Genomic DNA, 25,795 nt, shown 5'->3' on the forward strand with positions numbered 1-25,795 from the left:
TTAGACTACATTTATTCCCCACAGATTAATCTTTTTCAATGACAGGATCGGATCGTTGTTCATATACAGTATATGTAAAAAGAAGCAGTTATGTGTGACGTTTCCCATAAATGACTGTGCCTTGACATCCTGAGAGTGACATCATCGACGTGCAGAACCCGCGCGTTGTTAAGTAACGAGAGGGGGAGACAGACTCGAGTGGTGAACGGCCGCTCTTGTTGCTGGAGCTTCATAGGGACTATCAACAGGGAGTGCAGCCGACGACAGATCTAAGAGCCGGGGGAATGATATCCGCCAGAATCCGCTCCCATCCACCTCTACCAAGGCTCTTGTCCGACTGACAACCATCGGATCAGAACCTCCACCGAACCAGCTCTCGGACAAACCCAATATCGGGTGAGTTGTGTGTCGGGGAACCGGAGAAACTAAGGGGGAAAAGCAGCCTGATTCGGCAGAATCGGAGACTCGTATTTACGGCTTACAGAAGAGGGGGAGGGGGCGAGTCGTAGGAATTGCTATCTACACACAGGCTAGGCTAGTCCAGCACATTCATGGGTGCGGTTAGAAATATGATACAAAATGTGGCGAAATGCGATATACACTTTGCTGCTTCCTTTTAATTTCTAAAATAACCATGGTGCAGTAGCCTACGTTTCACGGTTCCGTTAACGTATTTCTACTAGCTTACTCTTAGCAGCTAACAGATAACGAACGTAATAGCCTAAGGTTGGTATTTTTTTGTACAATTAATTTTGTTTTACAAACGTTAATCAATGCGACCGTATGTAAACGGAGATTGTAGATGTTTGTGATTTTATGAAATGTTATATTAGTTACAAATATTTGCCATTGTAGCGTAAATCATAACTGACTTACTTATCAAATTGCAACCAGGAAAGAGTAACGTAGCAAGATATCTGCCATTACCGTTAAAAAACTAAATATTAAAGTGTTTTTACTTATGTTCTTTTGCAAGTTCGGATTCTATTGCATGCATAAGTGTCGAGTCTGTAACACAGAAGCTGATTGTGGAGTGACAGCTGTCGTAGTGTTAGGCGCAGTGCTCTTGTTTTTCATGTGACAGAAATCCTTTGGCTTTCTGACGTTTATGTTTTCTCAAAGAGGTCTTTACTCACTCTCATGTTTGCGACTTTCTACGTTGGCTAAGTGAGTTTGAGTGACTATATTTAAAGAAAAACAACGATAGCCTATTTCACACTTCGGCTCCAATGATTACGATGATATATGACTTTGCCACAGTATAGGCCTACCCCAGGACATCCTACCAGCTCAACTAGATAGATGTAGCCTACTGTAGCATCTTATTCAATCTCCTGTAGTTTAAGGACAATTTCTACTATAATGGCACATGTGCTCTTTTCAGGTGCATTGTGACAGGCTAATTCCACTTGCAACACATCACACATGCCATCTCTGGAAGAACTCAAAAAACAAAATATTTCTTTACAGCAAGTGTACACTTAACAGCAATACTATTTCTCCTACGCTTGGAATTAACACATGAGGGCATATACAGATGAAGTCCATATGGATACTGTGCTTTTTGAAATTGTGCATAACTGTTCCCATATCAAGTAATTAATCAATGGCACTTACTGTACAGTTGTGTGATTAATGTTGCTCCCTAATCGGGTCCCTGCTACAGCACATGAGACACCCTCTTGGTGTAATGAAACCTAACCCAAATCCATCCGCCTCCATCGTGGCTACTATGGCAAGCTGTCCTCATCAGTTGACAAAGAGCTATAAGGCCTACATCTCACACAGTATGTTTGTTCCGTTGAGCTTTTGCCTTGAAATGAGGTGCAATGCATTGTTGTTGTTTTTTGCTTTGAAACCATCATCACTGCTAGAAATGTTTTTGAACAGAGCTGTTGTAATCCCACTGCTTACTCTTTAGCAAAGTAACTTCTGCGTTCATTTTTGGTTTTATTTTAAGAGTTCTGGATGGAAGCAGACTTGTAGTCCTGCAGAATTGATGACTGCACTGCTTGCTTTCCTGCCAGACATGTCCATGATATTTTGAGGTTGTCTAACATTGCATTGTTTTTGCCACTTCTGAGTTGTCATGACACTTCTTCAAGATTTCTATTAGTGGATGTGCCTTGAGGCAAGAATCTGATAATACGATCTAGTTCATATATTGCCTTTGTGAATTGTCAGTTGGGCACATGACTGGAAACGTTATTTGAAGTTTGGAACGAGGGTCCAATGTTGCCATAAAAGACACAACTTCTTTACGTAGTGTTCCAAAATTGGTAGCGACTAGCGAGGAAGCAAATCTCTTTTGATAAGTGATGCTCTGAGTCTGCACAGATAATATTCTCTGCAGCACTTTCTGAAGTTCAGTGCACAGAATTGTCTGAGGGCCTTGACACAGATACAGCAAGCCAGCCAGCGCTTGGCGGCTGCTCCTGCCTTCCCTCCCTTGGCAGCGCTAGTACAGAACAGTGGAGAGCTTAGTCTTGCTTTTGCAGTGGCTGCACTATGTGGCGTGGTAGGGAGAGCACTAAATAAATGATGACCTGGCCCCAGCGTCACGTGCAGTTCAGCTCAAAAGATGCACTAAATTTCCTCTCATGTGTGCCAGGTCTCAGTACTCCTGCAGCAGCAGTTTATTCTAGTCCACTACTGTTCCGACTGGCATTTGTGTGTAGCCTTCATTTAGCTGTCGTTTATTTCTCCTCTGTCCTTGCTGTTTCTGATCACCCTTCAGCCCCCTAGCCCTCCCCGCTACCCAACAAACATAATGATGTACCCCTGAAGGCCAGACAGCTGTTAGCTGATCAACTAGCTCTGCTCAGGCTACATTCTCTCACACAAACATGTGGCTAGTTCAATGTGTCTGGGATAGAAGGATTGTCATGTGAGCAGCTGACCCTTAACTTAAGGATACCTTCCATTATTCTACCACGAGGGAAAAGCGAGTAAATACCAAATGTATATTATGTTCAGTAGCTCATCCTCTAATATTCAGAGTTGGTGGTGAGAGGAAAGAAGTGTAGCACACACTAGGTATTGGCCTATAAACGGGTTGAAAGTATACCGCTGTTTGAAAATGGCAAGGTTTCAAACCGCATTATTTTCCGTCTTACTGTTCTAAGGTATTAGCTCCACACACACACACACAAGATGTTAACATACAGGATGTTAACATACAAGTTTAATAATGTTCAGAGTATTCTTGCATCATAACTTTTACTAAAAGAGAAATGTGTAGAAAGTTGGCATGCCTCCTTGTGGAGCTGCTCACTTAAGGTTTGCTTAAGGTTCTCATCGGAATATCATACTGGCCCAGGCCTAGCACACACAGTATGAGCTGGCATTGTGTCATTTGTCCTTTGCTTTCTTATACTCATCTCTATTTGTCTGTTGGTGACAGTGACAACTTGCAACCATGGAGCTGAGAGTGGGGAACAAGTATCGGCTTGGGCGAAAGATAGGGAGTGGTTCCTTTGGCGACATTTACCTTGGTAAGTTTAAATACACTGCCCTTTCTTGCCCTACCCAACTATAAATGTCTCTCCTCTGTTATGGTTATTTCCACATTCAATTCTTGAAAGTCTCTCTTTTCATACTGTACCATGACTTTCCCCCCTTATCTGGGCACCAAACCTAATTTTCATTCATATTCCCCTGTCATTAGTGTGGTGCTTTTGCTATGGCTTTTAAAGCTTTGTGTCTCATCAGGTGCCAACATTGCCACCAGCGAGGAGGTAGCCATCAAGCTGGAATGTGTAAAGACCAAACACCCCCAGTTGCACATTGAAAGCAAGTTCTACAAGATGATGCAAGGAGGAGGTAAGGATTGAATATAGCTTTAAGACCTTTGAGATTTTTCAAGCACTCCCAATAGCTTTACATTATGCAAATTCTCTAAGCCTGCTGGTAAGATTTACAATGAATTAAAGCTGACTTTGTGTGTTCTAGTGGGTATTCCTTCGATAAAGTGGTGTGGTGCCGAGGGAGACTACAATGTGATGGTAATGGAGCTGCTTGGTCCAAGCCTGGAGGACCTTTTCAACTTTTGCTCCCGGAAGTTCAGCCTCAAGACTGTCCTGCTTTTGGCCGACCAGATGGTATGGCTCAAACACTCATGTGAAGTCAAGGGTGTTTGAATTGGTACAATTTCATGGTCTGCTCAGTTGAGAACAACTCGGTTAACAAGTAGAATACGTATAATTAATACTTACGATCGTACTCCCTCATGTGCATGACCTAATAGACTTTTATTTTTTGGTGCACGTTGTGTATATCTATGCACTTGATTCCCCTAAGGCTTCTTTAAAGCTCTGCAGTACTCTTGTTCATCCAGTATACTTCTTAATTCTGGCCTCTTGGACTGTGCTGGCCTAGATGTTTCATTTCTGCAGCAGCTCTCTCAAGCCCAACTCATCTCACCTTGTGTTCTAACTGCAGCAAATTTGCTGTGTCAGTCTTTATATGGACTTTCCACTTATAGCCTGGGGTCATCACCTTCCTGTGTCCTGTCTTCATATATCCTGTTGTCCTCCCCCATCCTCCTCTTTTGCCTTAGTTTGCTCAAGTTATTGATGTATTGAGTCATTGCACCTGCAACTGCTCACAAACTAAAACTTTATTAGAGAACACAAGGAAAGTGCTGGCCTGACAGCATGTAGAATGGCATAGTGTGACCTTGTGGCCATGTATCTACGTCACCATGACACTCACCAATGTTTACTTTCTGAGTATCCAAGTATTTTATGTGGTGTGCTTTAAAACCTGATCAATTATATATATATTTTTTCACCTATCTTTTTTAGATAAGTCGCATTGAATACATCCACTCCAAGAATTTCATTCATCGGGACGTCAAGCCTGACAACTTCCTAATGGGGCTTGGCAAGAAGGGCAACCTAGTGTACATCATTGACTTTGGTCTGGCCAAAAAGTACAGAGATGCCCGCACACACCAGCACATCCCTTACAGGGAGAACAAGAACCTGACTGGCACTGCTCGCTACGCCTCCATTAACACGCATCTTGGAATTGGTAAGGCAATGATAGTTTGCGCATGTGTGTTTGGGGGGGCTAACACATCAACTGGTGCTAGATGAGTTACTAGTTATGCACAACATAAAGATGTATGAATGGATCCTCATAAAACAATTCTGCTGTTGATTTTTACTATTATTCATCACAAACACACACACACTCACATGTTGTCAGGAAGTTTTTATTATAGCACTTAGTTGTGAAGTTTTTTCGGAAGCCCCTATTAGAATTGTTGTGATTACTGCCAATGGGGTGAATTTGAAATGTCTAAAAGTGTCTATGATCCTGACTGCAGCAGACAGAAGTGTAGAAGTTACAATGTGTAAAGTCCAAACTCTCAGGGTCACACCCTCACTCCACGTTGAAAGCTGCCTCTAAAAACCATGTTTTAATATGATTCATCAGAGCTATGATGATATCTCCCTATACATCCCATTCATTCCTAGCCTGGAGGTGTTTTTGGAGTCTCTTTAAGTGATTGGCATCTCTTTTCCCAATACATCAGTGTGATTTTTAAGTCAGTAGTTCTAACCCTTTTAAGACAGGAAGCCGCCCATTCTAGCTCTGCATTCCATAAACTGTTGTTCATCATTGACCTCCATGAGGTCTCTTGAGAGACAAAAATAAGGAAATGGCATCTGGCTATTTTCATTGCAATGCCTTAAACATTCTGCAAGGCAATTACATCGTTTTTAAATATATTTTGGTTAGATTTCTATTGGTACTACCAACATTTTAATGAGGGTGATGAAAATGATTTAAATAAAGTAAGTTTTTTTATTTTTTCCAGTTTTAGTTTTCACAGTTAAAAGTAGCCATTTAATGTATAACTCAATCAGCTATTTTGGGTAGTGAGTGAGTGTTGTGATGTCCAAACCGTTCTGCCACTCTAAAAACATATGTAAACACAGTGTTCAGGAATGGGTTCTGTTTAGCCTGAATAAATAAAACAACCACACTTTCAAATCATGATTAACAGGCTTTACAAGTTTCTCAGTAAGAAGTGTCATATAAGCACCATGTTTTAGTCTTTATATAATCTGTGAATAAAATCATAATAAAGTGAATGACTTGTTGCAATTCCTTGAAGTAAGTGCTTTTAGTATTTCAAAACTGTAAATAGGGCCTGTCATTGGTAAATTCCCTTGTAACTGTTGCATGAAGCAGGCATCCCTCAATGTTCTGACTTTCTCACCTTCCTGTCCACAGAGCAGTCCAGACGTGATGACCTGGAGTCTCTTGGCTATGTCCTCATGTACTTCAACCTGGGTTCCCTCCCCTGGCAAGGCCTCAAGGCCGCTACCAAGAGACAGAAGTATGAACGAATCAGTGAGAAGAAAATGTCCACACCCATCGAGGTTCTTTGCAAAGGATACCCTTGTAAGTGATGTGTCAATGGTACCTCTGTGTGTATTGGGTTAGCAACATGTGTGTAAATCTTAATATTTGCAACCACATTATTGTTTTCTCAGTATGGAAATGATCACTTTCAATGCAGTCATTTTAGCTGTAGGACTGCAGTAATTTGGTGAATTTGTGATTTGCTTGCTGTAAGCAGCAGTGTGTGTGTGTGTGTTGAGTTTTCTCCTCATTAGTGTTTTGCTTGTCATTTGTTCTCCTACAGCTGAGTTCTCCACATACCTGAATTTTTGCCGTTCACTCCGTTTTGATGACAAGCCAGACTACTCTTACCTACGACAGCTCTTCAGGAATCTTTTCCACCGTCAGGGTTTCTCCTACGATTATGTCTTTGATTGGAACATGCTCAAATTTGTAAGTTTACATAAAGTGTTTACATCAGAAGTATTGATGTTTGTTTTGGTGCTTAGCTGCCACACAATCTGAACTTCCATAAGGCTTACAACATAATTCCGCTATATTAAAGCTATCTTTTTTTCTATCTTTTGTTAATGGAAAATCTTTGTGGCTGATGTCATCTATCAGGGTGCCAGTCGGACAACAGAGGACGCGGATCGGGAGAGGAGGCCGGGAGATGAGAGAGATGAGCGGATTGGAGGAGTCCCCAGGGGGTCTGCGTCGCGGGGTCTCCCCCCAGGTCCCAACCCTGCAGCTGCCAACAGGGTCAGGAATGGGCCCGAGCAGGCCATCTCCAACCCTGCCTCACGGGTCCAGCAATCTGGTGAGTGAAGTGGCGAATTGTTTAATGCTTGGCGGTGCGCTGTATGAGTTTAGCCTGTTTTTAACCCAGTTTTTGAACGGCACACCTCACGTTGAGAAACAGCCCAAATTGCAGCCTCGTCAGGCGTATTTGTCGTACGGTGTACAGTGTACGACAAATACATCAAAAAATATAACTAACTACCTTGTCTGTCTCCAGGCAAATGGTTATTTTAAAAACTGAAGTGATTGACTAGTATTACAAAGGCATTTTCAACAACGATACGTGCCCCAAAATGGTGGTTATTGAAAATCCTTTGTTCAGATGTTAGATTTCTGAAGGGATACGGCTTGATGAGATCATTCTCAGTAGACAGGCCTCATCACCAATGAACATATAGTGAATCATGACATCATTGTTGGGCAGCGTGTCATCAGGAGGGTCATGAAGTAAGCCCCCTCCCTCACAGCTCTCAGGTCTGTCAGCTTACTCTGGGTTCCTGCACTTGCCAACTATAAGTTTGTCTATGCATCAACTACAGCCATGAGTATGATTGAAAACCTCGAATCGTAGTTCGAAAAAATGCTTCAACTCTTGGCATGAGTTTGAATAAAAAATGTTCGTGTCCACTGCCCCAGGCAGTAAGGAACCTGCAATTTGTCCACAAAGTCTTTGGCAATGGTCTTTTACTCTGCCTCGGTTTTGGTGTCTGTGAACGACAAGTAAGAACGACATGCTAACCAATGATATATAGTTTGCAGTAGGCAACAATGTTTAAAATTGTTTAACCAAATTAAGTCTAATCGTACTGTATATATTTCTAATTCCCACTGCAAATTTGACAAGCCAAACTGTCCACATCATCAGCCATATTCTACCATAAATTCTGTCCCCTCTTTTTATTTTATTTTTTAAATATTTCGGCACTCAGAATGCAGAATGGCACAGATGGTCAATGCGGCACGTTTTGCAATTGAGTGAATTTCAATTGTTACCAAAAACACCTCTACCTGCCTACAAGAGTTTTTCAACAAAGCGAGGCTTGTCATTCGTTTCATATTGTTTCAGAAACGTGCAGTGTGGCCACTCGCATCATGGCAAATGTGGTCTGTTCTCAATATTATACATTTATTCCTTTTTAGGAAACACTTCGCCTCGTGCAATTTCCCGTGCAGAGAGGGAAAGGAAGGTGAGCATGCGGCTCCACCGTGGAGCTCCAGCTAACGTATCGTCCTCTGATCTTACAGCCCGTCATGACCAATCCAGAATTTCCACGTCACAGGTAAGAAAACACTCATTGGCCATGTGCACAACAATTATCGGAGCAGTGGTGCAATACATATTTTTCTAGTCTCCTCAACAGAGCAACATTTATACGTAAAAAGATGTATAAAATAGGAACACAAGTGTAGAGAGAATCTGAGACTAGAACGCAAATGGTACAAGATGTGGTTGGCCATGTGACAAGGTGCATTAAAGTGCAGGAATTTATAATTATGCAATGTGTGTGGAAGTGGACAAGAAAGGAAAACGGTGTACACATTTAAAAGAAATTTGAGTTAATCTCAGATACTCAAGCTCATAGTAAAGAACGTTGGGATATTGAGTATTGTTGCTCAGCTGCAAATAAATTTAAATTCAGCTCTGAAATTGTGATAGCATAAAATCCATATTAGTGGCTGCGTTTCCATCCTCCTGCTTTCATGTGAATTTTGAAGTATCAAATCAGTAAATGGTGATGGAAACGCCAAAATTCAAATAAAAATCCTCTAATTTGCAAAAAAGTTTTTACACTCGCTTGAGGTGGTTTTTGACTTATTGGAAACACAATTTTCCAATAAGTTGTCGTGGTGAATATTGAACACACATGACTTAAAACGAATGGATGGATAACATGGCTAGTGACATGTCAAAATCTGATTTATCCACGTAGGCAACATGTCATTCCAGGTCATGCCTGATCACATTTTAAACTGCAAACGCGATATCATTATCAAAAGGGAAAGCGCATGCTGTAGCCTAGAGCCGAGCAAGGGTTATCCGGAGGTGTGTATGAGGAAGAGCCAGTATTTAACCGGCCTTATTTACTGATCTGGTCCACTAATAACTAACGCCTAACTTGATATGTGAAGGTAAAGAGCTAAGAATGCGCAATTGTCAGGTAAAAGTGGCTGCCAGGCGGGCACAGGCAGAGTGTAATGCCGCTCCTCATGCTTGGTGCTTGAGAGTTGTCTATTATTTAACCCAATGAAGTTTTTCGGCTCCAACCGCTTGATGGAAACGCACCTAATTCGCTTTTCTTTTTTTTCCTTTTTGCGAACTTTCAAACGATTCGCTTCAAATCTAGGTGGAAACATGGCTAGTGCAACAGCACCCAAAATGATGGCTTCAGACCCCCAAAAATGTAACGCAAGCAAAACATTTAGTATTTGTTGCATGGCTATAACACTGTACATACAATTCAGAATTTAAGAAATACTGCATTGGACAATTCTTTAAAACAATATATAGTTACTAGCTTTAGTCATGTACTAAAGCTGTCTTGTGAAATCAATTTAGACATTTGTCACAACAGTGTTGTTATAAACAACCGGCCATATCATCAACAGGTTTGTGCAGGGAACTGGCTATTTGTATGTATGAATATGTTCAGTGTCTCCTCAAATAGGCTACGGACCTGATTTAGCATGCTCTAGTAACTGTGTCTTTCTCTATGTGTGTGTGTGTGTGTGAGACTTTCTCCTCCTAATCTTCTGGTGTTTCTTTTGCAGGTCAGTGTGCCATTTGAGCACATGGGGAAGTAGAATGATTTGGCTCTGCATGCACATAAACTGACAGGTGAGGTCCAATTTCAATTATTTATTCACATGCTTACTGTAAAAATACACCAGTTTGCCAATACATTGCCCTCTCTAATTACTATCACTTTACTTGTTGTTGCAGGGCTGCAAAGTATACTCATTGCTCCAGTTTATTTTCCTTTTTATTTTTACCTTGTCTTATGGAAACTATGATTGCCAATGGACACATGGATCTTTGGAAAGGTCAGCAACTCTTTTAAAGGATCCAGGGAAGTACATGACGGTATCCAACTTACACTCTTTCATGAACCCTTTTTGCTGAACCTTGGACTATTGCCACCGCAATACAAAAATCAAATAAATGACAGTCCTACACCATTGTGACTCCATGGTTGCTCATACCTGCTCCAGTCAAAACATTCCCTCAGTACCTTCTGTCGGATAAATGTGAAGAACTGTTGGCAAAGAAGCAAAAGGTATCCGGGATGCGCATGATTCTCTTCAAAGGTCAACATGATTTGATATAGGCTTTGTGGTAACACTTTACAATAAGGGTACATTAACTAACTGCTTAGTCAATGCTTAATAGGCATTAACTAACTATCATGCTAAGTTAATAAATGACTAAGCATAGTTTATGCTTAACCAAGCATTAACCGACAGTTAATAACTAAGAAATAACAGTAAGTTATTGCTTAATAAGCATTTATTAACCATTGATAGCATTAAATGAGCATTAACTTGCAGTTAATCAATGTACCCTTATGGGAAAGTGATACCGGCTTAGTAAAGTTTTGTTTTTTGTTTTGTTATAACATCACAAACTTTTCAGTGAATGTCACTTCTTTCATTCACGGGGACATCTTAAATTGGAGCTTTTTATCAAGTTCCTTTCTTTGCTTTTTTGGAAAGAAATAACAGCTGAAAGATGAGGCACTGGGGAGAGGTACGTAAGAGGGTAGTGGACAAAAAGAAAGGTTACTTTTAAAAGGATAAGTAAGTGATGTTTTAGCTGTTGTCGAGTAATGTGTCTGGTGAAGTAGCAATTGGTGCTTGCTTGCCCTTCATCCATGTTTTGATGAGTTTTGCAGTCCCCCAAAACCTCCACTGCCCCCTTTGTCTTTTTTTCTTGTTTTTCTCTGGTCTTAAATGTGAGTGGCTAAGGCGAAGAATGACCATAGATATTGCAAAAACACACTCCCAAGTCTTGAGGGATGCTCCTCAGGAAATTCTCAGTGTATTTGACCAGAGACCATGCTGCTTGTTTTGGCTAACAAATAGTGGCTGCAATTTTTACGATAGTTCTTATTGTTTCCTTTTTTTATTATTATTTTGTGATTGATGGTCATAAAGGAGTGGGCAGGCTCTGTAAGGGATGGCTTTTAGGGGGATGGGATATCCAATTATTTCATTTTTATTTTACTTCACTGTAAATATTTTTTATTTCAATGTAAAGCCAAAATGTGATTTGTTTTTAATTGTAAAGTAGAAAAATGAATACTAACAACGTAAATTGGGTCTGGTTTCAAAATTTTAGGGATTTAATGTACTAAATTGTGGGATTGGCTACTGTTACTTTGCCAGCTGGGTCATCCACCATTTTGTGTCTGTGTGTCTGTGTGCATCTGAGGGAGTATGTGAGTGTGAGAGATGGCGAGATGCAGTAAATAGAATCCCTGCTAACAATATAAGATCCATTTTGTCTTTGTATGCCGATTGTTTTATCTCTGTTCTCCACTATTTATGTTAAAAACTATTTTTATCTGTCTGAAATAACATTGTTCTTATATTGGTTTCATTTTATCTTCCTCCTTTTTAACTTATTAGTAGTAGCTTGTTTGTTCAGGCTTGTTTGTGTCCTCTGTTCTTCTCCTCTTCAAAGGTTGTCCACCTCATATCATACATAGGGCTTTTCTGCAAAAAAAATGATATGCCATAGTTTGATTTCACCTTTTGGATTTAAACCTCCAGCAACCTTTATGATGTCATTCAAAATGAAACAACTGATGCAATTGCAGGGATGTGTAAATAGCAGTGTACTGTGTGTAATTACCTTTGTACAGGCCACCATGACCCAGTGGCATTGTAACTGTTGGGTATGATATAGAAAAAGGTTGCGGTAATGGGGATTTCATTTTATGTATTGTGTACTGATATCTTGTACAGTTCTTTAACACACTTTATTTACAACAGTATTTGTGTATATTTTATGAAGTAATAAAAATGAATAACGTTACTCACTACGTTTTGCTGAGGTTTCTTGCGTGTGTTGAGGTGTGTGTGAATTTTAATTGGGGTTTGGACACAACTGGATCACATGCAGTGCAGTTTGTACAAAAATACATCATGTTCAGTCGCAAAGAACCTGGAGAAACAAGAGTGACTACGCATGCGCCAACAGGAGTTTTTGCTGGCAGCTGCTGTTGACACAGTGAGCTGCTGATGGTGATGTGGATAAAATAACGGTGCCTGGTTCATCAACTCTGGATTGGAAATGTCAAGAAAATAACAATTGTTTTTCACAGTCCTTACAACAATGCAATTTAAGGTGAGACTTCTTAAAGGCGTGTTCTATTTTTTTTGCTTTGTTTTGACTAAGGGGAACTGCAAGCTAGCGTCAGGCTAGGGAAGGCAAGCTAACGTTAGCTAGCAGCGACACTTGCCAGCTGTATTTTTTTTTTAAATGGCAAGATTCCCTTGTTCAGACAATGATGCGGTGATCAGATGAGGGACTATCTGTCGTCTTAATTTCAGCGCTTGACCAATTAACTTTTCTTACTCGCAAAGGTTCCCAGTCGACTTGAGATGAGCTAAATGGATGCTTTGATTCAAACCAGCGCAGATCAAACCGCTGCAGAGGTAAGTAAAGCACCCCCACTCTCCAGTTTGGTGTTTTTCTTAACCCTGAGTTCAATACATCAAAATCAACATGGCTGAGTTAAAAATTGCCCCCGATGATATTCATGTAAAGATGTCACCTTCACTAAAATAAAGTAAGGCCGCCCATGTTTGATGTTCTGAGGGTTGAAACCTACAAAACCAGCTCCCCTGCGTTCTACACTTTGAATGATTAAAATGAGTCGTGGTCACTGCTAAGTAGTCCTGTGGTCTTCTCTGCCTCTGATTGAACACAGCCGCAACGGATGGATGCTGAAGAGTCATTTCCATGCAGCTCTAATAGCCCCGAGGACGTACAGTATTATGGCCTATCACAAAGACTGCTGATTCGATTGAGGTCAAAGTACAATGCGTGTTTTGAAACCTACCCACGGGTGCAGTCAGCAGGATTGATGAGTTGTCTCTCTCTCTCTTGTCTGTGGCCCACTGGGAAGCATCTAGCTTTGTTGTTTTAGTTACAAGCTGGGGCGTGTGATCGTCACCAGAAGGATACTGAACACAGATTTCACCCTATAGTCAGATGTTATGTAGACATTTATTTTATTTTACATAACACGGTTTGTCCATTACACACACTATCTTGGCTTGCTAGTAGTAGTATAATCCAATATCAGACTATTAGTCACTATTTGGCAGGTTAGGCAATATAGCAAACTGATTCCATGATAAATGGAAAGATATTTTCCCTATCAATTATCCCCAGCATTATTTTGGGATTATATATGGAAAGTTAAACTTGAACTGTGATGCATTGATACATTGCCAAGACCCAAATTTACACCATTTTCAAAAATGCAGCCTGTGTTGAAACACACCAAATTCATATTCTGGCTATGGCTTTCCAGTATTTTTTTTTCAAAAAAGGCCAGGTATAAAGAAATTCAAATAATGTTTTCTTAACATATTTGTGTGTGTGTGTGTGTGTGTGTGTGTGTGTGTGTGTGTGTGTGTGTGTGTGTGTGTGTGTGTGTGTGTGTGTGTGTGTGTGTGTGTGTGTGTGTGTGTGTGTGTGTGTGTGTGTGTGTGTGTGTGTGTGTGTGTGTGTGTGTGTGTGTGTGTGTGTGTGTGTGTGTGTGTGTGTGTGTGTGTGTGTGTGTGTGTGTGTGTGTGTGTGTGTGTGACCTACTGATGTGTTCCTAGTTGCTGCATTGCCACAAGCTGATTGAGGCTTTGGCAAGCAGCATGAGTCATCCATGACCACATTGGGCTCCAACCTATATTTAGCTGGTGCACATGGGGGGATCGGAAAGTCATTGTGGAAATTAGTTTTCACTGTGAATGATAAGATTATCGCCTTCCTGGAATCCGTACCAAGACACTGACATATAAGGAGAGATGACAGTCCTCAGAGATCTGTGATGATTTTATCATGAGGGTGGTGGCACATGGTGCATCTCTTCCGGATGCTTTTGATGTTGCAAGTTCTGGTTTAGCCGCCATCTTGTATTAATTTTTCCCAATCGGTGTTGAGTAATTATTACGTTATCACAACACTTGTCTTATTTTAACTTCTTATAAACGTATTGACATGTTCCTTAAAGGGTATTTTCCAATGCATGTGACACCTCATCAGTATGTTGACATGGCACAAATGCAGTGTAAGCATTTTGGTTTTACAAATCTAATAGAAATAGGCTTAGTTTCACTCACCAATGGGGGAAAAATATGTCGGACTCGATGCCCCATCTTACTTAGCTACAGCTCCTGATATGATTGTTTCATGAAGCAAAAAGTAGAGTGAAACCGAAACTGTTAAAAGAATAAATACATATATCCAATTTAGAGGATGCGCATTTGGATGAGGTTACATTATAGTTTTACTCTTTCAGAATTGCATCTACCTGAGGCCAAATTCCACAGTCTGTGGTGTTGTTTGGTGGAATGGTGTTTTCATTACCCTGTAACAATACAGTACTGACGTTCGTATGCAGTTCCATTCCTAGCTATGACAGCTCTTCCTGCCCGCTGCAAAGCATGGAGAAAATGTAGGGGAGAAATTGGGTCAACAACGCTCAGCTCATTGCTGTCATCATTTGAGTGATTCAGGCTCTAACCCCAACCCATGTGTTGCTGTGTGTGATTATTACACTTTTTTTCAGCCTCTTGTCACCCACCTTAACGTATGCCTCCTCTTAACTCTCCCTTTGTTTTGATTTAGCTTCATATGTAGTAGTAGTAGTAGTAGTAGTAAAAATATTTATTTCGGTCCATCAAAGTACATCACATGCGATCAATAAAAAAAAAAAAAAAAAAAAAAAAATGTCTATCCACACATTATATATTGCACTGTATATCTGTGCAATGTCATACTTTGCCGTGCTCTGTGTCTTCTTTTTCTTTTTTTTTTCTCATTCAGCGGATGTTGACTTGAGATTTAGGTCTTAAACTGTGCTGTAGGCCAGTTGCACTGAGGCTTTACAACCTGGAATGTCAGCCAATGCTAGTTTAAAATGTCTATGTTGAATTAGTTTTTATTAACTTCAGAACGTGTTAGTTGATGAAGTCTCATGGACACCCTCTCTTCATACAGATGAGTCCACTTGTACGGCGAGACATAGCCCTGTTCCAGAGGTTGGCGAATGACTCACCTGTCGGCTTCGCCCCGGGGCCCCCAGCCACTGTGGCCCCCCGAGGACCCAACTCCTCCTGGATACCAGAAGCCCCAGTGTTCACACCAGATGAGCCCATTTTCCTCATGACTGCCACAGCCCAAACCATATCGGGTTTTTTCGTTTGGACCGCTCTTCTGATCACATGTCACCAGGTAAGGAGAGGGGTTTAAAAACTACATTTCTAACAAAGATTTCAGTTCCAGTCTCCACAAATAGTTATTATGTTGGACAGCTCTGTGTACCAGTGAGAGAGCGAAATAAGATCTACAAGGTCAAGTTTGAAATAAATATTCATGTGATGAGATTTGGTTTGGGAGCCTTTTGCTGTTGGACAATGTGCGGCTATGTTTTATAACCCCTTTTACTGTTGAGTGTGCACTCGCATGTTTAACTTTCTTTGGGGAGAAGGCTCCTTCCAAATACATACTTATGTTCTACTAGTTTGTCCACGCTACTTGTTGCACATCGGCTTGGCACTGAACACTTGCACTGGAATACTTTTTAACCCTTTTCGTTGGGGTTATAATATCAACTACACTAGTGGTAGAAGATGTGAGGAAAAACATCATAAAAGGAAACATCATTTTGTGTTTACTGTTTAGATTTCAGAATAGTGATCAAAAACTCTGGAGAAGGCAGGGGCTTGGTGTTAGTGGTGCAGATAAGTGCTATTATTGTTTGCCTAGTTTGTGTCAGTTTATCAATCCACCACATGTTACAGTGAAGTATTTGATACGGCTTCCTAATATGCAAGTGAGATATGTGTTACATTGTGGCTTAGGTTAATGATTTTTCCCTCCTTTGTTTGCTGCTTCTCTGCACGCAGAGGATTAAATAAGAGCCCTATGTCTCTCTGGCAACATGTGCTCCTGGCTATACGTGTGTGTGTGTGTGTCACTGTGTGTCACTGTGTGTGTGTGTGTGTGTGTGTGTGTGTGTGTCACTGTGTGTGTCACTGTGTGTGTGCAGAGGAGGGAAGAGAGTCACCTAGCAACGAGCACTGTCGTTGGAGTGTTCGTTGTCAACCCATTGTTTATTTGGCCAAAGGTGTGTGTCTGTTTACTAGCCAGGAAGGCTGATAGGTTGGACATTGTGTCTGTGCAAAGGAGCCGGATGGAGCAGACGGAGGTGGTGGTGACAAATGCCCACCCCGTTCTTCCTGTTCTGAATAGCAGTGATAAAAGCCCGGTATCAGTTACCCACAACAACAACCAGCCCATGTCTCAGTGCACGCACACAACACACATCTTTCACACCCACCACTCCGATGTACAACGTACTTGGCAAATGAATACTGGTTGTATTCTGACCTAGGTATACAGACAGACTAGAGCCGGATGAAAATACATTAAGGTTTCATGAGGCACCAATTAGTTTCAGCTAGCCCATTGATCCACTTACATTCTGAGATGTGCTGGATAAGTAAGTGTTCCCGTTACAATATCATTTACTCTCATATTGGTAATGTGACACATTTATGTTGCTGTTTAAAACATTTCAATTGATAGTATAACTGGTGAGCAGAATACCTAATTATTGGGTCAATTTTCATGCAGGGCCTGATAGCAGAGGAGCTGTAACCTGTACCTGTCTGTCTGTAGGGCCTGATAGCAGAGGAGCAGTAACCTGTCTGTCTCTAACATATAGTGTGTGTGAGTGAGTGATTGAGTGAGTGAGTGAGTGAGTGAAAAAAAAGTGTGTTCTGAATCTGCACCCTGCACTGTCACATCTTGACACAAGCATTCTTAGTTCACCTTTAATGTGAACTTTGGCAAAAAACAATGATAATTAATACATCCAAGTCGGCGGTCTTTGTCATAATAATTAGATTAGGATTGCTGACTCCACCATTACAATAGTTAGAATCAACTAAAAATAACCAAATATCTACTCAAATAGCAACAAGCTCTCTCTGGTATTGCTTACACATTTAAGTCATACAGCCCACATAGTGTATCAACCACATGTTTTCATGTGCATGTGTATATTGATCTTTCAAGGTTAAATAAAGGGAAATTAAATGAATATGCAACTATGCGTGTTTTTAAGTTTACTTTCTTGTCTTACCCTCGCTCCCTTTAATTGTACTATCTCCCTTTTATGCTGTTATATAGTAGTAATAGCTGTTTCTGGCTAGGGACTTGCCTGTACTGCTGATAGTAATTGCACTGTTACAATAGCAGCGCACTCTCGTCCTTTTTGGCTGCTCCAGGCACCAGTACCGCAACATCATAAACGGACGTGAACCAAAGTCAGTCTTGATCATATTTCTGCAGTTTTCTACAGAACCGCTGATCAAAACAACTTCACCCTTGGCACTGCAGCTCCCCTGGAGTCCTCAGCAACACACCCGCCATGTGTGAATTAGATCGGCAAGAAATACCAAACTGAAAGACAGACACACACATACAGAGATGTCTTCCTTTGTAGTGAGATGAACCGCTCTGTTTCCAAAGGCAGAGTTCAAATGATGCCATCAAGAAAAAGATGTGCTGACTCTTTCCCTTAGCAACGTCTGGGAGGATGATGCTTTGGACAAGTTTCAACCTGCTGTTTTTGCAGTGCTCATCCAGAAAGCATGGTTAAAGAACATGCTTCATTCAGTCACTGTCCATACTTAAGGACAAAAAAAAAGATTAACATTTGGGACATGTCTTATGTGATGATGTCAGTTTTCATGCTCTGTAAATGACTCATAGCGCACCACATTTGTATTTTCTTTCTGAACTTATCACTTAATCTATTTTGATGTAACCTTTTTCTCACCTTTTGTCTTTCTCTTTTCTTTTTAGATCTACATGCACCTTCGCTACTACAGCTCTCCAAATGAACAGCGACATATAGTGAGGATCCTCTTCATAGTCCCCATCTATGCCTTCGACTCCTGGCTCAGCCTTCTATTCTTCACCAATGAGGAATATTACGTGTACTTTGGCACAGTCCGAGACTGCTACGAAGGTGAGTGGTAACACTGGTAGCATGTTCTGATGCGGGCTGAGTTATATGCATTCCATATAGCCATGCAAACAGCAGGCTAATATTCAACACAGCAGTGGGGAGGGATAGTTTTGTGTTCAAATGGGTCTTTTGACCCCCAGTAGAAATACGGGTGAGAGAATTTATGCGTCGTGATGCCTCAGAGACGGATGGCCTTTGCAGTGTCTTCATTTACAAAGGTTGCCATCTTTGTTCTCATGTCTCCTCGGCCTTTTGGGATTGCATGGGAGGGGGAAGCCTGTTTCCTAGCAACTGTATGAAAACGAGCAAATCCTTGTGAAGACTTTTAAAAGGCATAAATTGTATGCCTGTTCTGTATCTTACCCGCCTTTATTGAATCTACTGTCACAGCAATTTCTCCAAGTATCCTTGCAGAATTTGAAAACAAAACCAGCAATTGCATAATATGCATGTTAATGACACTTTGCAATTCTAAGATTGCTGATGTGGATTTCCCGCCTTCATAATGTTACACCATGTGCTGACTTAACGCTAGAGCTATCACGCATCAATATGTGTTTGGTGGCCAATTAAACATCAGCGACGCCGACATTACAGTATATCTTTGTAAAAACCTTGGTATAATTGCAGCTAGGTCGATGGTTTCGTCTCAACTACCTCTGAACCATTCTGATGCCAACATCAGCATCAGATTTTCACCTGCTAGAGAAAGTTTATCCAGTGTGTCAGTTGGTCATTTGCTATTTTCCTAATGTATGGAAAGCTTTCCTTCCTAATGCATGAATAGCTTAGTCTAGTTACAAATTGTAAATTGTTTATGGTTATACACTGGAATCTGGGAGTGATTTTTACTGACACCGATGGTTGTTTTTTGTGATGCTCTCTGCAGCCTTTGTCATTTACAACTTCCTGAGTCTGTGCTATGAGTATCTGGGAGGAGAGAGCGCCATCATGGCTGAGATCAGAGGGAAAACCATTGAGTAAGTCTTGTTTCCTCTCATTTACATCTTTTCTTTAAATATCCCAGTCTCTTCCTCCTTTCTGCTCAACAATGAAGCAATTTCATGTTAAAATAACCTGCTTTCTTTTTCAGCAGTTTTGACCCCTATAAATCTTTACCTCACTTTAGGTCAAGCTGTATGTATGGTACCTGTTGTCTGTGGGGCAAGACGTACTCCATTGGTTTCCTAAGGTTCTGCAAACAGGTACCAGTCTATGCATGTTATAGTTTAGTTTGAGTGTTGTGCTTCACGGATAGATGAAGCAAATACTATCAACTATGGGGTTTATACCCTTGGTGATGCATGTTTTCTGATGATGACCACAAAAACAACATATTTATTTCCACATTTATAGCCACACAATATGAAAATCTATTTGCAGAAAAAGTTTACCTGGTTCTCCTCGCCCATCATTTGTCCCTTCTTGTCCCTACCATATTAACTTTACCTTGTGTCACTCTTCCGTCCTCAGGCAACTCTCCAGTTCTGTGTGGTGAAACCCCTCATGGCAATGATCACTGTCATTCTTCAGGCCTTTGGGAAATACAGAGACGGAGACTTCAAGTATGTTTCCACAACAACGTACCCACAGTCCTTCACAGCATGCAAATCTCCCTCCTCTGTGACTTCACTTCTTTGTTTGAAAGAAAGTTAAATGTCCCGCAACTGTAGTGTATTCTACGTTCTGATTGCACACAATTCATATCTGTAATAAGTAATCCTTTTCAAAACATAGAAATTCAAGTCTCTTTTTATCTCTGTGTAGTGGACAGTGTGTTCTTCAGTTTATTTCTCTTTAATCCAAAAATGCCAACATGAAATGGCCTTGTGCAGCTTTTAGTTGATCGTAAATCAGTTTAAGCATTTTAGTTAAATTGATTCCAGCATCTTTGTTTTCTAACTAAGACATTGTTCTGTTTTTTTCCCCTCTTTTTCCCCTCTCTCCTACAGTGTGGCTAGTGGCTACCTGTATGTGACCATCGTCTACAACATCTCTGTCAGTCTATCCCTCTACGCTCTCTTCCTCTTCTACTTTGCCACGCGTGAACTGCTTGTCCCATACAACCCCGTGCTCAAGTTCTTTATGGTCAAGTCGGTCATCTTTCTCTCCTTCTGGCAAGGTAAGGAGACCCTCTTCTGTCCTTGTTAACACACAGCAGCACACATAGCCAGTTTTTCTCACACACCTGTATTCATCCAAATATTTAACTCACTTTGAACCTACCCTCTCTCTCTCTCTCTCTCTCTCTCTATCTCTCTCTCTCTCTCTCTCGCTCTCTCTCTCTCTCTCTCTCTCTCTCTCTCTCTCTCTCTCTCTCTCTCTCTCTCTCTCTCTCTCTTGTACGATTCAGGAATGCTGCTGGCCATCTTGGAGAAATGTGGAGCCATCCCGCAGATCACCGCGGCTGGCTTCTCTGTTGGCGAGGGAACAGTTGCTGCTGGTTACCAAAACTTCATCATCTGCATAGAGATGTTCTTCGCTGCCGTTGCTTTGCGCCATGCCTTCACTTACAAGGTCTACATGGATAAAAGACTGGACTCATATGGTGAGGGGTGTGTGTGTGTGTGTGTGTGTGTGTGTGTGTGTGTGTGTGTGTGTGTGTGTGTGTGTGTGTGTGTGTGTGTGTGACTGTGTGTGACTGTGTGACTGTGTGTGACTATGTGAGACTGTGTTGCACCCGGGATGGCATTACATTGTAGTGAACTGAACCCCCTCTCCGTCTGCAGACTAATGCGAAGGGTCATTTTCCCGTCAGTGACAGATGTCAAAGTGCCCTTGCATACAGTCGGAATTTGACGTTCTAGGAGTGAGACTGTGTTGGTGTGTGTGTAATAAGGCTGGTGTAATTTTGATGGGTTTAAGTTTGGTAAATATGTCTGTAATAAGAAAGAAAGCCTGTTTGTTGTAGGGCATTTTATCACATCAGTCTGCTGATTCCATCAATCTTACAGAACTTATCTGAGCTTACCCTTTCTGTCCCAACTTTTTTCCTATTGTTGACATTCTCTAAATATTTTTCAATCCTTCTCTCTTCTTCTGCCTTGTATTCTGTCCCTTTTTTTCCATCTTGACTTTCTGGTTTTCCTTGTTTCCCCTTTTCCCCCTGTTCTTCTCTTCCCTGCGCTGCACCAAAAGGCTCATTTCCTACCTATGGACAGTACGGTAGGTCTGATGTTAGCTGTGTTTCGTCTGTACTTACAACAGATCTGTGTGTTTATCCCCCATACGGTGCTTTTTGTTTGCATTTTTGAGTGTTTGATGGTGGTTAAATGTCAATTACGTTAACATCGTTTTAAGTTCAGCATGAATGTAATTTACACATTTATGAATCTTGGGTCTTGTTTTCTTTCCTTTTGTTAATTTTGCCTTTTAATTTCCCATTGCAGAGTTTTATTTAGTCTATGTTCCAACCCATGCTCAGTGGTCCCTTTTTACTCTCTCCTCTAGCAGAAAAACATTTAGGTGATAATGTAAAATCTAAATGTAAACCTCCATCTATGTCACGCTATCTTATTGACCTCCAGTAATATCATTCACACTGTTGCTTTATTATGTCATCTGCATGACTATGGCATTCAGGGACATTTATTTATCCCACCCTGCAGATTCCTATTTTATATATTTATTTTGGCCAATTCAATTCACTCGACAATTAAATGGAAACAGTTTCTCTATTATTCTTCCCTCATCTCTATCTCATCTTTATCGTTCCCCGTCCAACCTGCGATCATTCTCATTATTAACATGCCAACCCTTCCTACAGGTCGCTGTGCCCCAATGAAGAGCATCTCCAGCAGCCTTAAAGAAACCATGAATCCGGGCGACATGGTCCAGGATGCCATCCATAACTTCTCCCCGGCGTATCAGCAGTACACCCAGCAATCCACACTGGAGCGGAGTGGAGGGCCAGCCCTCTCCCGCAGCCACAGTAACCTCAGCACCCGCGGGGACAATGAAAAAACCCTGCTGCTCAGCTCTGACGACGAGTTCTGAGGCCCAAGCACACACTCAGCGTGAGCACTTTACTCCTTTAGTGCATATTGAAGTTTTATCAACAATATAAAAAAAGCTGATATTTAGTTGCGGTCTGAACTTGAAAGATCAGACTCTGTTTTCTTTTTTTCCATCACATTTAGACACCAGTGAAAAAATCTGATTCATGTCAGACTCATAAAATTGTGCTTAACAGACTGAAGGAAGGGATTGAGTGTTTTGCGAGGAAAAAGAGAACATAATTATGTACAGTAGGAAAAGAGGTAGCAGGAAAGAGGATGGAGAAGTTGCTTCACATATAGTTGGAGAGAAGAGAAGTCAAAATGTTTAGACATTAGGTTTCTTAAGTGGTCAAGTTGTCATTTTAGTTGATGTTATAAAGGCCATCAGAAATACCATATCTATATTCATCCATTGAATATGGATTGGTCCAAATAACTGTGCCTGCAAATAGCATCTTTTTGCTGCACTTTGAAGACCACAGAAAAAAACCAAGTTGTGACAGATATAAGGTGTATGCTATAGAAAATTATTGCCATCTTTATCTGAAAGAAATGGCCCCCGTTCCTTCATCTTTTTGTGTTTTTTCATTGATACTCCTCCTCAGCCCGCTGCCAACTCTGCCTCGTACCGCAAAATTGCCAAATAGAGTGAGCAGTCCTTTGTGCTCCAGTTACTGAGACACACTGTCTTAAGATTTACAATGGATTTATAGTCAAGTAACACTAAGAGCTCCATTTTAATATATAAGAATTTAATCAAATTTTTTATATTATTTTAGTATTGTATGACCCTGAAGGTATAATTCATTTAAAGAATAGTTTGATGGAAAATGTGTCATTCCAGATCTGTTATAAATATTCTGTGTTTGTTTTTTTATTTTGTTGTGGGTTCACATGAACAAGTGACTCAAAAGTGTAATTGTATTACTCGATCTGTTGGCCTGACATTGGCTCCTCTTGCAATGTTACTCTCTGTCGAGCACTGAGGCAACAGATGTATGGGAGATTTATAATGTGGGTTGGGAAACACCCACACAGATTACAGATTACTGAAGAAGCAACACTTCCCTGCAGCTGTGGAGTGTAATCTCAAAATGAAGGGCATTGACATGTAGCACAGACCAGGCCCGCCTCTGCTGGTAGTGTCAATAATAGCCTCATTGCTAAAGTAGGGATGAGTCGGGATGTTGGTCATTACTGACATATAAGGCCATGTAAAGATGTTTCGGTGAAAAACAGGCTTTAAATGTGTCTGGACTCACATCTGTCAAATTAATATATATGGGCATTAAAGTTGGTATACAGGATGTAAGAATGGTACTAAATATATACTACCAAAAGACAGTGATGCATGGTGGAAAAATACCTCTGGCCAGTCAAAATCTGCAAGTCTGCCTGTTATCATATGAAAATTGTTATTTGTTCATGAGTTGTTGACTGATTTTTAACTGATGTTTAATATGTGTTTCACCACCAGGGGCTAGTTCAGAAGTCTCTTGTGGTTGGTTGTTAGCTTAAATGTTCAATGGTGGAGCACATAAGCATCAAATCTGAGTAGATCCTTTTTTGACGGGTGCCATAAGGCCCAATGCTGCCTCTAAATGTGCAATTAGTCTTGTCATGTGCAGAGACCAAACAGATTTTACAGATTTGAATTAAGCCTATTGACTACAGGTAAACAAACACTACAGTTCTTCGTGTATATAATGCATTTCGTCGGGATTAAGAAAGCAGCCAATTGATGTGCATCCTCGAGAGCACAGTCAACTTCAGTTTGCAGGATATAGAGTGTTGAGTTGTTAAAAAGTTGGTTTCTGACTTTGACTGCTAACCCATATCCCTAGCATCAACTTCCGACACTCAATAACTATCGCATCACTTTTGTATCTGTCTTTTCACTGAACTTGTAGTGCTGCAGTTAAAGGCAAGCTTGAGTGAATTATTTGTATTAATGTAACATTAACTTCAGTGGTATTTTAAAAGTGAAATTCGCTGCCTTATACTTTGCCCCTATTTAACAGCATATCAAACTCAAGCATCTTGTTGTTGAAAACACTATCAAATGATAGTTACAATACTCTGTCATTCAAAGGTTGGATGTAAATCCCAAAGCTGAATATGTTAAACCAGGAAATATTTTCCCAGAACGTAAAAGAATGTTGTAAATAGAGTCGAACTTAGCACTGTAAAACATTCACGGTGATGACTGTAATAATATTTCTTGATTATAGTGCTTTAGTTTAATATTTTATTCTCCTGTTTTATTTCTGATGTATAATTTTTGATTTGTATATTGGTAATATTATCATGTTTTTTATGCTTATATTGGTTTCTATTGGTGTTAAAAGGGAAATAAAAGACAAGAGCAAATGGCCACTTCTGTCAAGCTTTTTTCAATTCAGCTTGTAGATACCATTACCATCAACAACACAATATGTAAGATTGTGTACAGTGTTATGATAAACACTAGAAATAGCAAAGAGCATCTAAAGAAATGGAATCCTCTGTTGTCTGCAGTAGTATTATAAGTAGTTGTAATTGCTTTAGTACTGCAATTATATTTACAGTTAACTTACAGCAATCATTTACCTCCCAGGATAGGATTTTTGCAGTCTTTAATTTTATTCAAAAAATGACAATGTATTTATATAAAAAATAATACAACATTGAAGTGATATTGGGTACTGATATACAGGATGCAATGTCACTTAGCTGCTGCAACTGGTGAAAACAATTTCAAAGCTGCTCCATCTGCCCGTACAATAACAGTGATATTGACCAAAAAAGTGAAGGGGAACGCATCCTGACCAACTGGGAATATTTTACTGTCATGTACTGTTCGCCCTGTGTTCATATGAATATGAATAGAAGCTCACATGTGTATAATTTATACTGCAGACTTGTGTCTCCACAACTGGCAAAAATTATACGTTTTCATCATTTTAGGCCAGTTATTCCTAAAAGTGTCATCAGTGGGAACCTGTTCTGAAAGCTGTAAGTATTATACCATCAGATACTGTTCCACCTGTGTTCAATATAAAAGGAAGCTTACACAAGGGTCAAAATCATGCTGCTGACGTGTATCTGTACACCAGGTAAGTCATGTGATTTTCAGCCACTTATCCCTAAAAGAAATAACAGAAATCAACTTTCAATATGGATTGTCTGAATGCACTGAAATCATAAATAATTCAGTAAAAGAAATGTGGAAAAACACATGGAAAAACAATTTTAAGGGAGATCTTATTTTTCAATGCAGAGAAGAAAAAAGGAAAAACCACCCAATTATTTTAACCAGGCCGAGGCTTGGACACTATAGGCTAAGAAGTGTGCTAGCTCTTTCTGGGAAACACCGGGCAGACTCTAGGTGGA

The 25,795-nt window shown here is 40.5% G+C and overlaps 2 protein-coding genes across 2 annotated transcripts; both read left to right on the forward strand.

Annotated features, from left to right (window-relative positions):
• The first annotated feature begins 202 nt into the window (after window positions 1-202).
• On the forward strand, window positions 203-12,200 carry LOC307262534 (casein kinase I). The gene is made up of 11 exons (XM_080043443.1): window positions 203-396; window positions 3,404-3,494; window positions 3,712-3,822; window positions 3,952-4,100; window positions 4,806-5,034; window positions 6,247-6,417; window positions 6,662-6,810; window positions 6,982-7,177; window positions 8,299-8,438; window positions 9,928-9,994; window positions 10,100-12,200. The coding sequence occupies exons 2-10, from the start codon at window positions 3,419-3,421 to the stop codon at window positions 9,958-9,960; spliced, it is 1,254 nt and encodes a 417-aa protein (XP_079899569.1). The 5' UTR covers window positions 203-396; window positions 3,404-3,418; the 3' UTR covers window positions 9,961-9,994; window positions 10,100-12,200.
• A 171-nt stretch (window positions 12,201-12,371) lies between these two features.
• On the forward strand, window positions 12,372-24,797 carry LOC307262533 (transmembrane protein 184B-like). Its single transcript, XM_080043442.1, has 10 exons — window positions 12,372-12,505; window positions 12,745-12,816; window positions 15,386-15,619; window positions 18,260-18,425; window positions 19,315-19,405; window positions 19,555-19,630; window positions 19,899-19,990; window positions 20,378-20,547; window positions 20,779-20,973; window positions 22,192-24,797. The coding sequence occupies exons 2-10, from the start codon at window positions 12,772-12,774 to the stop codon at window positions 22,419-22,421; spliced, it is 1,299 nt and encodes a 432-aa protein (XP_079899568.1). The 5' UTR covers window positions 12,372-12,505; window positions 12,745-12,771; the 3' UTR covers window positions 22,422-24,797.
• Window positions 24,798-25,795: the final 998 nt, after the last annotated feature.

The sequence above is a fragment of the Ammodytes marinus genome (assembly GCF_949987685.1).
Source record: "Ammodytes marinus genome assembly, chromosome: 16".
NCBI lineage: Eukaryota > Metazoa > Chordata > Actinopteri > Uranoscopiformes > Ammodytidae > Ammodytes > Ammodytes marinus.

Bases quoted from the DNA above. Each gene is read 5' to 3' on its own strand.
- LOC307262534 (XM_080043443.1), top strand. From the start codon at position 3,419: ATGGAGCTGAGAGTGGGGAACAAGTATCGGCTTGGGCGAAAGATAGGG. The intron at 6,418-6,661 runs GTAAGTGATGTG...GTTCTCCTACAG, and splicing joins TCTTTGCAAAGGATACCCTT to CTGAGTTCTCCACATACCTG. The intron at 8,439-9,927 runs GTAAGAAAACAC...TTTCTTTTGCAG, and splicing joins CCAGAATTTCCACGTCACAG to GTCAGTGTGCCATTTGAGCA.
- LOC307262533 (XM_080043442.1), top strand. From the start codon at position 12,772: ATGGATGCTTTGATTCAAACCAGCGCAGATCAAACCGCTGCAGAG. The intron at 19,631-19,898 runs GTACCAGTCTAT...TTCCGTCCTCAG, and splicing joins TCCTAAGGTTCTGCAAACAG to GCAACTCTCCAGTTCTGTGT. The intron at 20,548-20,778 runs GTAAGGAGACCC...TGTACGATTCAG, and splicing joins CTTTCTCTCCTTCTGGCAAG to GAATGCTGCTGGCCATCTTG.